This window comes from Salmo trutta, chromosome 34, assembly GCF_901001165.1.
Source record: "Salmo trutta chromosome 34, fSalTru1.1, whole genome shotgun sequence".
NCBI classification, from domain to species: domain Eukaryota; kingdom Metazoa; phylum Chordata; class Actinopteri; order Salmoniformes; family Salmonidae; genus Salmo; species Salmo trutta.
Genome location: NC_042990.1, coordinates 37,165,291 through 37,176,277, shown reverse-complemented (window position 1 = coordinate 37,176,277; position 10,987 = coordinate 37,165,291). Strand labels below are relative to the sequence as shown.

The 10,987-nt window shown below is 43.3% G+C and overlaps 2 protein-coding genes across 2 annotated transcripts in view; one reads left to right on the top strand and one right to left on the bottom strand.

Moving 5' to 3' along the window:
• Window positions 1-6,584, bottom strand: part of vars2 (valyl-tRNA synthetase 2, mitochondrial) — a 29,746-nt gene extending 23,162 nt beyond the window's left edge. Inside the window, exons 1-11 of the mRNA XM_029732805.1 lie at window positions 6,364-6,584; window positions 5,784-5,975; window positions 5,608-5,689; window positions 4,805-4,905; window positions 4,517-4,638; window positions 4,236-4,302; window positions 4,041-4,138; window positions 3,110-3,191; window positions 1,928-2,047; window positions 1,180-1,288; window positions 910-998 (exon numbers count right to left, since the gene is read on the bottom strand). Of these exons, the coding sequence (XP_029588665.1) occupies window positions 910-998; window positions 1,180-1,288; window positions 1,928-2,047; window positions 3,110-3,191; window positions 4,041-4,138; window positions 4,236-4,302; window positions 4,517-4,638; window positions 4,805-4,905; window positions 5,608-5,689; window positions 5,784-5,972 (1,059 nt within the window). The 5' untranslated portion in view covers window positions 5,973-5,975; window positions 6,364-6,584. The remainder of the gene's footprint in view (window positions 1-909; window positions 999-1,179; window positions 1,289-1,927; window positions 2,048-3,109; window positions 3,192-4,040; window positions 4,139-4,235; window positions 4,303-4,516; window positions 4,639-4,804; window positions 4,906-5,607; window positions 5,690-5,783; window positions 5,976-6,363) is intronic.
• Window positions 6,585-6,632: 48 nt separating this feature from the next.
• ppp1r11 (protein phosphatase 1, regulatory (inhibitor) subunit 11) lies at window positions 6,633-8,102 on the top strand. The gene is made up of 3 exons (XM_029732804.1): window positions 6,633-6,925; window positions 7,300-7,408; window positions 7,592-8,102. The coding sequence occupies exons 1-3, from the start codon at window positions 6,848-6,850 to the stop codon at window positions 7,780-7,782; spliced, it is 378 nt and encodes a 125-aa protein (XP_029588664.1). The 5' UTR covers window positions 6,633-6,847; the 3' UTR covers window positions 7,783-8,102.
• The last annotated feature ends 2,885 nt before the right edge of the window (window positions 8,103-10,987 follow it).

Sequence of the window (10,987 nt, the reverse complement as noted above, 5' to 3'; positions counted from 1 at the left end):
TCTGAAGCCTGATATCGAGGGTCCTCAGGATTTAATCTGAAGTATACTAGCCTGATAGCGAGGGTCCTCAGGATTTAATCTGAAGTATACTAGCCTGATATCGAGGGTCCTCAGGATTTAATCTGAAGTATACTAGCCTGATATCTAGGGTCCTCAGGATTTAATCTGAAGTATACTAGCCTGATATCGAGGGTCCTCAGGATTTAATCTGAAGTATACTAGCCTGATATCGAGGGTCCTCAGGATTTAATCTGAAGTATACTAGCCTGATATCGAGGGTCCTCAGGATTTAATCTGAAGTATACTAGCCTGATATCGAGGGTCCTCAGGAATAATCTGAAGTATACTAGCCTGATAATGAGGGTCCTCAAGATTTAATCTGAAGTATACTAGCCTGATATCTAGGGTCCTCAGGATTTAATCTGAAGTATACTAGCCTGATATCGAGGGTCCTCAGGATTTAATCTGAAGTATACTAGCCTGATATCGAGGGTCCTCAGGATTTAATCTGAAGAATACTAGCCTGATATCGAGGGTCCTCAGGAATAATCTGAAGTATACTAGCCTGATATCGAGGGTCCTCAGGATTTAATCTGAAGTATACTAGCCTGATATCGAGGGTCCTCAGGATTTAATCTGAAGTATACTAGCCTGATATCGAGGGTCCTCAGGATTTAATCTGAAGTATACTAGCCTGATATCGAGGGTCCTCAGGATTTAATCTGAAGTATACTAGCCTGATATCGAGGGTCCTCAGGATTTAATCTGAAGAATACTAGCCTGATATCGAGGGTCCTCAGGATTTAATCTGAAGAATACTAGCCTGATATCTAGGGTCCTCAGGATTTAATCTGAAGTATACTAGCCTGATATCGAGGGTCCTCAGGATTTAATCTGAAGAATACTAGCCTGATATCGAGGGTCCTCAGGATGCACAGCGATGGCCACATCTCCCAACATGGTCTCAGGACGAGTGGTCGACACCGCTACCTCTCCATCTAATAAAGAGAACAACAGGAAAGATGGGAGAAATCCCAGAGAACAGCAGACATGCAGGAGGATCACGACCCAGACACTAAAATTACGTCCCAAATGGCACCCTAGTCCCTACACAGTGCACTACTTTTTGTCCAGAGCCCTAAATAGGATGCCATTATGGGACTCAGCCCAACCACTCACCCTGGCCGTCTATAGGGTAGCTAAAGGTGACCATGGTCCCAAACTCCACCCGGTTCTGGTAGCCAGGAACAGGCAACAGGGTTCTGCCAGACAGCTGCATGGAGTCAACCTGCAGGCAGCGTCAACACACCGCTCATATAAAAACACCACCATGATTCATTATCTCAACTTTACAACCTGACAATAAAACCTTATTTAACTGCAGACAATAAATTGTACAAACTGAAGCTGTTAACATCATGTTCTGTAGCAAATAGCAAAGAGGATGTTGTTGATAAAGTGACATGCTAATAACACTATGAGAGTAGAGGGTCTCATCTAATAGAGACGAGGGGCCGGCCTCTACGTCAGGGCCGGCCTCTACGTCAGAGACGAGGGGCCGGCCTCTACGTCAGAGACGAGGGGCCGGCCTCTACGTCAGAGACGAGGGGCCGGCCTCTACGTCAGAGACGAGGGGCCGGCCTCTACGTCAGAGACGAGGGGCCGGCCTCTACGTCAGAGACGAGGGGCCGGCCTCTACGTCAGAGACGAGGGGCCGGCCTCTACGTCAGAGACGAGGGGCCGGCCTCTACGTCAGAGACGAGGGGCCGGCCTCTACGTCAGAGACGAGGGGCCGGCCTCTACGTCAGAGACGAGAGGCCAACCTCTACGTCAGAGACGAGAGACTAACCTCTACGTCAGAGATGATAGACTAACCTCTACGTCAGAGATGATAGACTAACCTCTACATCAGAGATGATAGACTAACCTCTATATCAGAGATGGCCGACTCCAGAGCACAGCTCCAGTTGACCAGCCCCTCAGAGCGATAGATCAGACCAGAGTCACACAGCCTCACAAAGGCCTCGGTCACAGCACTGCTGAAGCCCTGAAAATAAACACAAACAAAAGGTACACGCACGCACACACACACACACACACACACACACACACACACACACACACACACACACACACACACACACACACACACACACACACACACACACGAAGAAAGAGCTGAGCAGATGATACTAGAACGGACAATAACATAACATACGAGTGTATGTGATAATGACATCATGTTACTAATAGTACAATAACATACTACAATAACAATACTACAACAGTGTGGTATTTAAGTAGACAAGACTTTCTTTCTGTTTCTGTAGCATGATGTACACCCCCTGGACAGAACACTAGTCTATGTCCTGTTTCTGTAACATGATGTACACCCCCTGGACAGAACACTAGTCTATGTCCTGTTTCTGTATGTACATGTACACCCCCTGGACAGAACACTAGTCTATCTCCTGTTTCTGTATGTACATGTACACCCCCTGGACAGAACACTAGTCTATCTCCTGTTTCTGTATGTACATGTACACCCCCTGGACAGAACACTAGTCTATCTCCTGTTTCTGTATGTACAGTACACCCCCTGGACAGAACACTAGTCTATCTCCTGTTTCTGTATGTACAGTACACCCCCTGGACAGAACACTAGTCTATCTCCTGTTTCTGTATGTACAGTACACCCCCTGGACAGAACACTAGTCTATGTCCTGTTTCTGTATGTACAGTACACCCCCTGGACAGAACACTAGTCTATGTCCTGTTTCTGTATGTACAGTACACCCCCTGGACAGAACACTAGTCTATGTCCTGTTTCTGTATGTACAGTACACCCCCTGGACAGAACACTAGTCTATGTCCTGTTTCTGTATGTACAGTACACCCCCTGGACAGAACACTAGTGCATCGCAGGGCCGTATCTACAATCTATTTCCTTAATGCTGAGTGCTGAGCAGAGACTCATAGGGTCCCATTTTTACAGTCTCTGGTAAGACTTGGCCGGGGATCGAACTCCCAACCATCCAATCTCAGGGCGGACATTGTAACCACAAGGCCAGTGAGTCTGTGATGGTGTAGTGTAATAGTACTGTCTTACTGGATCCATGGTGAAGCAGGCTCTGCTCCAGTCCAGAGACGCACCAAGTTCCCTCAGCTGGTGATAGATCTCCTCTCCCTTCCTGGAACACACACAGACAGAACCCGTACTAGAACACACAGACAGAACCCGTACTAGAACACACAGACAGAGCCCATACTGGAACACAGACAGAACAATTACTGGAAAACAGACAGAACCCGTACTAGAACAAACACAGACAGACAGAACCTGTACTAGAACACACAGACAGACAGAACCCGTACCAGAACACACAGACAGAACCCACACTGGAACACAGAGACAGAACCCGTACTAGAACACAGAGACAGAACCCGTACTAGAACACAGAGACAGAACCCGTACTAGAACACAGAGACAGAACCCGTACTAGAACACAGAGACAGAACCCGTACTAGAACACAGAGACAGAACCCTTACTGGAATACACAGACAGAGCCCATACTGGAACACAGACAGAACAATTACTGGAAAACATACAGAACCCTTGTGTTCCAGTAAGGGTTCTGTATGTTTCTGTACTGGAACACACAGACAGAATCCTTACTGGAACACACAGACAGAACCCATACTAGAACACAGACAGAACCCATACTAGAACACAGACAGAACCCATACTAGAACACAGACAGAACCCTTACTAGAACACAGACAGAACCCTTACTAGAACACAGACAGAACCCTTACTGGAATACACAGACAGAGCCCATACTGGAACACAGAGACAGAACCCAATATGAAAATAGAATCATCTTAATGGATATTTGTAGGATTCTACTAATGACAGTGGAAAGCAGTGTCAGACAGAACAGCCGGCAGAGGAGAGAGAGAGAAAAAGGGAAAGAGAAAAAGAGAGAGAGAAAGAGAGAGACAAATAATAAGAGAGGACAGAAAGGGATCTCATACTCACTCTTTCTTCCACGTCCACACCTCCTTTAGAAAGTCCTCCCTGCTGAGGTCCTGTCTTCGCTTCCCTCGTTCCCTAAACAACCTCCTCTCCACCACCGTCTGAGATTAAGACCAGAAGGTTGGACACAGGTTTTATATTTAGCTTGAAAGAGAAGCAAAATGTGAAAGATAATATGGATAGCCAGGTCAGACATACCTGTGTAGCGATGCCTGCATGGTCACAGCCTGGTACCCAGAGAACTTTGTAGCCCTGCATCCTCCTCCTGATACAACCACACATTCAACCAGTACAACAATACATTTCATCAGATCTCCTAAAACATGTCAAATACATTAGCCATTCAAAAAGCAACACATTTCAGCTCTGAGAGTTCTCATACGACGGATAGGAATTTGATGTGATGCCATTTCATTTCAGCCAAAAAAAGAAACATCTCTATCCGACTGATTCTATTACTGTCGGTGAGAAATAGTTACCAGCGGACCAAAGCATCCTCTATGGCCACTGTGAGTGCATGGCCGAGGTGCAGCGTGCCTGTCACATTAGGCGGAGGGATACACATGGAGAAGGAGTGATTCACAGCATGTGGCAGTCTGTCCTAAACGTTGATACAAAAAAAAATTAGACTTAGACTAAATCTAACTATTAAAGCACTATCACATACATTGTTATTAGATCTGGGTTATCTGGATGTATTGTTCCTTACATGGGAGCATCAACAGGCAGTTTTAAATGTGGCTTATTATAATGCTCTATTCTCTTACATTGATCTCTGGGGTGAAGAAGCCTTCTTTCTCCCACCACTGGTACCAACTGGTCTCCACATACTCAGGACTGTAGGACGAAGGGAAAGGCACGGTGGTGTCTAAACAAGGGATGGTCAGGGTGAATAAGAAGAGAGGAATTTATTTAGTGAGAGAGTGTGGCAACGGGAGCAAGCGAGTGCTTGAAAAGACTACTTGCTGTATTATTCCAGTGAAACCAGCCTGATCTCTGCGTTCATGATAGGACTAGGGTGTAAGTATTTTAGGACTAGGAATTGCCAGGGACCTCACGGTACGATATTATCACGATACCTTGGTGCCGATACGATATTATCACGATACCTTGGTGCCGATACGATATTATCACGATACTTTGGTGCCGATATGATATTATCATGATACCTTGGTGCCGATACGATATTATCACGATACCTTGGTGCCGATACGATATGTATTGCGATTCTCCTGATTCTATATGTATTGCAGTTCGATACTGTGATTTTCATTGAGATTTGATGTTACAAACATATTGCTCACCATATGTCTGCTGGAGAGAGACAAGACAGAGACATGAGAACGAGTTTTGATCAGTCACGGAAATAAAAGTGCTGAAAACACATTGGCTCCCTATTTAAAAAGAAGATGGAGAACAAACTATGAAGGAAAAATACTGGAGTTTTGCCAACTAGCGCAAAAATATTATTGCGATATTATCAAAACGATACAATATACATCTTCAAAAATAATATCCCGATATGTAACTGTATCAATTTTTTTCCTCCATCAATAAGGACATTCATTACCTTTCTTCTCCCCAGGAGGTGTTGAAACACTGTACGCTATCCTCTCTTTCTCACTCCATTTCATTCCTTGATCTTCAACATTCTGAAAATGGATTTAACTTTCATGTAAAACAAACAAGTCCATGTCTTGGTTTGTTATGTGTAAGAGTTCACTAACTAGGAGTGAGGTCACCTACATTGTGTTGACTGCTCAGTATGGCCTTCTCCTTATCTCTCCTCCGCCTCTCTTTCTCAGCCTGGGTCCGGAGAGCGGGAGCTGATTGAGGAGGTTTTGCTGCATTGTGAGAATAGAGCCTACTTAAACATTTTCTGTGTATTGCCCTCTCTGCTGCCCTCACAGAGAGGCCACAAGCAGACCTCCACATCTCCTGCAAAACAAATCAAGAGAAAATGAAAGTAAAGCAAATAAGGCAGCCACTGATTTCTCATAGACTACATGAGTCTATGAGCCCCTTCATTGGAAACTTTTGAACGACATTTTGAAATCCATTCCAATCATCCATTTCAAACATTCCATGGGTCTAGGCATTTGCTTTCTGTTTGCTAATCACGCTGCCTGGATAAGTGCATGAATGATAATTGTAGCTAGGTGATACATTGGGGTAAAATAGACTCAAGAGAATAATATTTTAAATGCACCTCTTCAGAGACTTCTGTCACTTTGCTACGTTGCTTTTTTATAGCCATAATAATATATGGTGATTGAGCGCTGTTAACTACATTATTCCAATGAATGATAAATAATATGTGCTCTACCTTCAAGATGATGTGCTCTTGGGCGCCGACATGTTTAACTAGCTGCGACCTTTCAACTACGACCTAACGGAGAATGAACTCATTTGTTCACTATATCTTAATTGTAATTTGTTTGACACTTTATCAAACACTTTATGAATTATGTAGAACTGATAACCTAAACAGATTTTACAGTTTCTCATTGACTAGTTATGTCTTTCGTGTCACAAACATAGCAAAAGTGCAACAAGCTCTATGTTTCCCACCGGACTCGTTTGTTCGGAGAGCAACCGGAAGTGGTCCGTCTGGGAATTCCTTCCCCAAAAATCTTCTCGTCGAACATCCAACGACTAGTCAGAGTATCTCGACAGAGTTGATCACGTTTAATTCGACTCATCGTGTCGGATTGAAGAAACAGAGTGATTGTTGTTGATAAAATAACGTCAGTTGACATTTCGCTTGTTGACAGCTGGTTTGAGCTCAAAACCGACAGGTTAATATCAGGATGGCGGAGGCGCCAGGTTCTTCTAGCGAGACGATAACGGAGACCGTTCAAGTTGACACACCGCCACCGCCCCAGCAGGTAAGCTAGCTATAGAAACTGCTATAATTAGCGAATGATATGATGAAGAAAGATAACAACTAGGTTGATATGCATCGTGTGGCCGCACCAAAGATTGGAGTTAACGTTAGCTAGGTATTTTAACTAACTACAGTTAGCTAGTTACCATTAGCACCACAGCCATTATAACCGTTAGCTAGCTAGAATCATGGCGAAATGATTTGATCTTACTTCACTTGATCTAGCCTAGCTGTCAAGTTTAGTACATTGCCAGTAGTACACGCAAATGTGATGTTGACTGGTTACGTGACCCTGTTGACAAGAGAAACACCCAATGCCTGTTATGTGTATGAAGGTGAATCTCAAACACAGGCTCCTCTCTGCGTGTCTCTCAGGAGGGACGTAGCCTGACCATCAAGCTGAGGAAGAGAAAGACTGACAAGAAGGTGGAGTGGTCCAGCGACACAGTGGACAATGAGCATCTGGGAAGGAGGTCCTCCAAGTGTGAGTGTCCATTTCCCACCTGTTTCCCAACTGTTTAGGTGCAGTCATCTGTTCTGTCATCTTCCCAGCTGGCTCTCTGTGATAGATACCTGGGGGTGATGTTATCAACACATAAACCTGTACATTTTGCAGTTCTAGATATTATTGGTGGCTGATGACTGAGTATTCTTGACACCCCCCCAGGTTGCTGCGTCTACGAGAAGCCCAAACAGTTTGGGGAGTCCTCCTCTGAAAGCGAGGGAGATGATGGTGACGAGGGCTGTGGAAGTGCACACTGCATTCTAGGACATGGGAAAGACGGCAGGCATGGACACAGAGGAGGGGGTGGGGGGAGTACGGTGCCTCCGAGCTCTGGGGGATCACATGCCCACTAATGATTAGGAATGGTGCTGAGGGAGGAATGGAGCGTAGGGGTTCTTCAGTCGATGACAATGACACATTATACTGCTACACACACGCTCTCATTTAGTTCAGTCACTGCAGTACTGAGAGGAAAAGGACGAGACAGATATAAATGAGGGGGGGAGAGAGCCTATATTTCTGTCAGTATGATAAGAAAAAGGGTTACAATCATTTTCCTTATTTTTATAAATAATAATTTTCCTTATTTATTGATTTGTCGTAATACTTGATTTTACTTAATTATGTGGCAGTATCTTAGCCTGAGTGCCATACAGTGTTCCTTCTTGTCAAACAAGGATTTGGAAAGATGATTATGTAACGTTGTAGAGCGCATAAATAGTCTAGTACCCAGGCTACCACTAGGTCTGTGTCCCAAATGACACCCTGTTACCTATATAAGTCCCTGGTCAAAAGTATTCACCCTTGTCATTTTTTCCTATTTTGTTCCATTACAACCTGTCATTTAAATGGATTTTTATTTGGATTTCATGTAATAGACAAACACAAAATAGGCCTAATTGATGAAGTGAAATGAAAAAAATTACTTGTTTCAACAAAAAGAAAACATAAAAAGTGGTGCATATGTATTCACCCCCTTCGCTATGAAGCCTCTGAATAAGATCTGGTGCAACCAATTACCTTCAGAAGTCACATAATTAGTTAAATAAAGTCCATATGTGTGCAATCTAAGTGTCACATGATCTGCTGAGATCATACACCTGTTCTGAAAGGCCCCAGAGTCTGCAACACCACTAAGCAAGGGGCACCACTAAGCAAGTGGCACCATGAAGACTAAGGAGCTCTCCAAACAGGTCAGGGACAAAGTTGTGGAGAAGTACAGATCTGGTTTGGGTTAACAAAAAAAATATCAGAAACGTTGAACATCCCACAGAGCACCATTAAAATCATTATAAAAAAATTGCAAGAATATGGCACGACAACAAACCTGCCAAGAGAGGGCTGCCCACCAACACTCACAGACCAGGCAAGGAGGGAATTAATCAGAGAGGCAACAAAGAGTCCAAAGATAACCCTGAAGGAGCTGCAAAGCTCCACAGCGGAGTTTGGAGTATCTGTCCATAAGACCACTTTAAGCCGTACTCTCCACAGAGTTGGGCTTTACGGAAGAGTGGCCAGAAAAAAAGCCATTGCTTAAAGAAAAAATAAGCAAACAAGTTTAGTGTTTGCCAAAAGTCATGTGGGAGACTCCCCAAACATATGGAAGAAGGTACTCTGGCCATCAAAGAAAATGCTATGTCTTGCGCAAACCCAACACCTCTAATCACCCCCAGAACAACATCCCAGTGAAGCATGGTGGTGGCAGCATCCTGCTGTGGGGATGATTTTCATCGGCAGGGACTGGGAAACTGGCCAGAATTGAAGGAATGATGGATGGCGCTAAATACAGGGAAATTCTTGAGGGAAATCTGTTTGTCTTCCAGAGGTTTGAGACTGGGATGGAGGTTCACCATCCAGGAGGACAATGACCCTAAGCATACTGCTAAAGCAACACTCGAGTGGTTTAAGGGGAAACATTTAAATGTCTTGGAATGGCCTAGTCAAAGCCCAGACCTCAATCCAATCGAGAATCTGTGGTATGACTTAAAGATTGCTGTACATCAGCAGAACACAACAAACTTGAAGGAGCTGGAGCAGTTTTGCCTTGGAAGAATGGGCAAAAATCCCAGTGGCTAGATGTGCCAAGCTTATAGAGACATACCCAAAGAGACTTGCAGCTATAGTTGCTGCAAAAGGTGGCTCTACAAAGTATTGACTTTGGGGGGGTGAATAGTTTTGCACGCTCAAGTTTTCTGTTTTTTTGGTCTTATTTCTTGTCTGTTTCACAATGAAAAATATTTTGCATCTTCAAAGTGGTAGGCATGTTGTGTAAATCAAATGATACAAACCCCCCAAAATCCATTTTAATTCCAGGTTGTAAGGCAACAAAATAGGAAAAATGCCAAGGGGGGGGAATACTTTCGCCAGCCACTGTATAAGGCCCTGGTCAAAAGTAGTGCACTTTATAGGGAATAGACTGCCGTTTGGGACTTAAGCTTCTGTTGTTGTTTTTTCTATGTTTCAAAGTAATGATTTTAAAAACCTCCATTAATACTTAAACAGCAAACACTTCTTGTTTTATGGACACGTTGTTTTACATAAACAGTAGTCTATCGGTAAACATTAAAGATGTTTAGGGGAGTATTTAGGACAGTTTTTATTTATTTTTTATATGTTTTTTGTGGGACACTGTTTTAAGGAGAAGTTTTGAGATAAGCTGGTCTTGTTTTTCTTATTTTCACGTGAAATTGCTGTAGTCATTACGTATCACCTTTTAGTTGAGTGCAGTGGAAATGTGTTGATGCAGAATACACTGTCCATCCTTTACAGACAATCCTCAGGAGTGTTGAGCATGTCTCAGCACTTCAAATAAAAATAGAATTGGTGACAAACTGCCTTATATTCTGAGATGTCAAATATTCTAAAAATGGTTCAGAGAAGATGTTGAAAGGATAACATTTTATTTTGTATTTATGAGGTTGAGATGAGATATGTCAACTTCTAAGAATCAGAAAAAGCTCACAAATCACACATCCTTTTTGGTCATTTAATGAATTATCACCCCTCTGAGAAGGAATGCACTAGGGCAACGTTGGCACTAACTAAAGCTGCATGCTGATTAGTTATGGAAAGAAAGTTGCCTTTGGAAATTATAGGCTTTGCATCATACCTATTGCGCTTTATCTGCTGTGATCAGCAGAAGAAAATTATTTTTTTTCAATGAGATGAGATGATAAATTGAATTTATTTGGTGCTGCTGCGTACATTCCGTAGTACACTGAACATATATTAAGTCAGACAACACATGGTATACAGTCAAGGTTCTTCCCAGGATTCTTTTAACAAAGTGGTGCTGCTGAGTCCGTTTTTTTTTTTTGTTGAACACCTGTAACTGCCATTTCCTGCAATCAAGAACAAAAACATGCCCTTAAATGATAACATATTGGATAACCCTGTATGCAGTAGTCCGGATCAGACAGTTCAACTAAAGGCATGGCAGAGATAGTATTTTATTGAATAGGGAGAAGGTGCATGATGAATTGCTCGCTCAGGCTGTGTTCATGAGTGTCTCAACTGACAACATTTCACTGTGTAGGGCTTCATCCTCCGTTGTTCCAA

Coding starts and splice junctions, on each gene's coding strand:
- ppp1r11 (XM_029732804.1), top strand. CDS start 6,848: ATGGCGGAGGCGCCAGGTTCTTCTAGCGAGACGATAACGGAGACCGTT. Junction 6,926..7,299: donor CACCGCCACCGCCCCAGCAG/GTAAGCTAGCTA, acceptor CGTGTCTCTCAG/GAGGGACGTAGCCTGACCAT. Junction 7,409..7,591: donor GGGAAGGAGGTCCTCCAAGT/GTGAGTGTCCAT, acceptor ACACCCCCCCAG/GTTGCTGCGTCTACGAGAAG.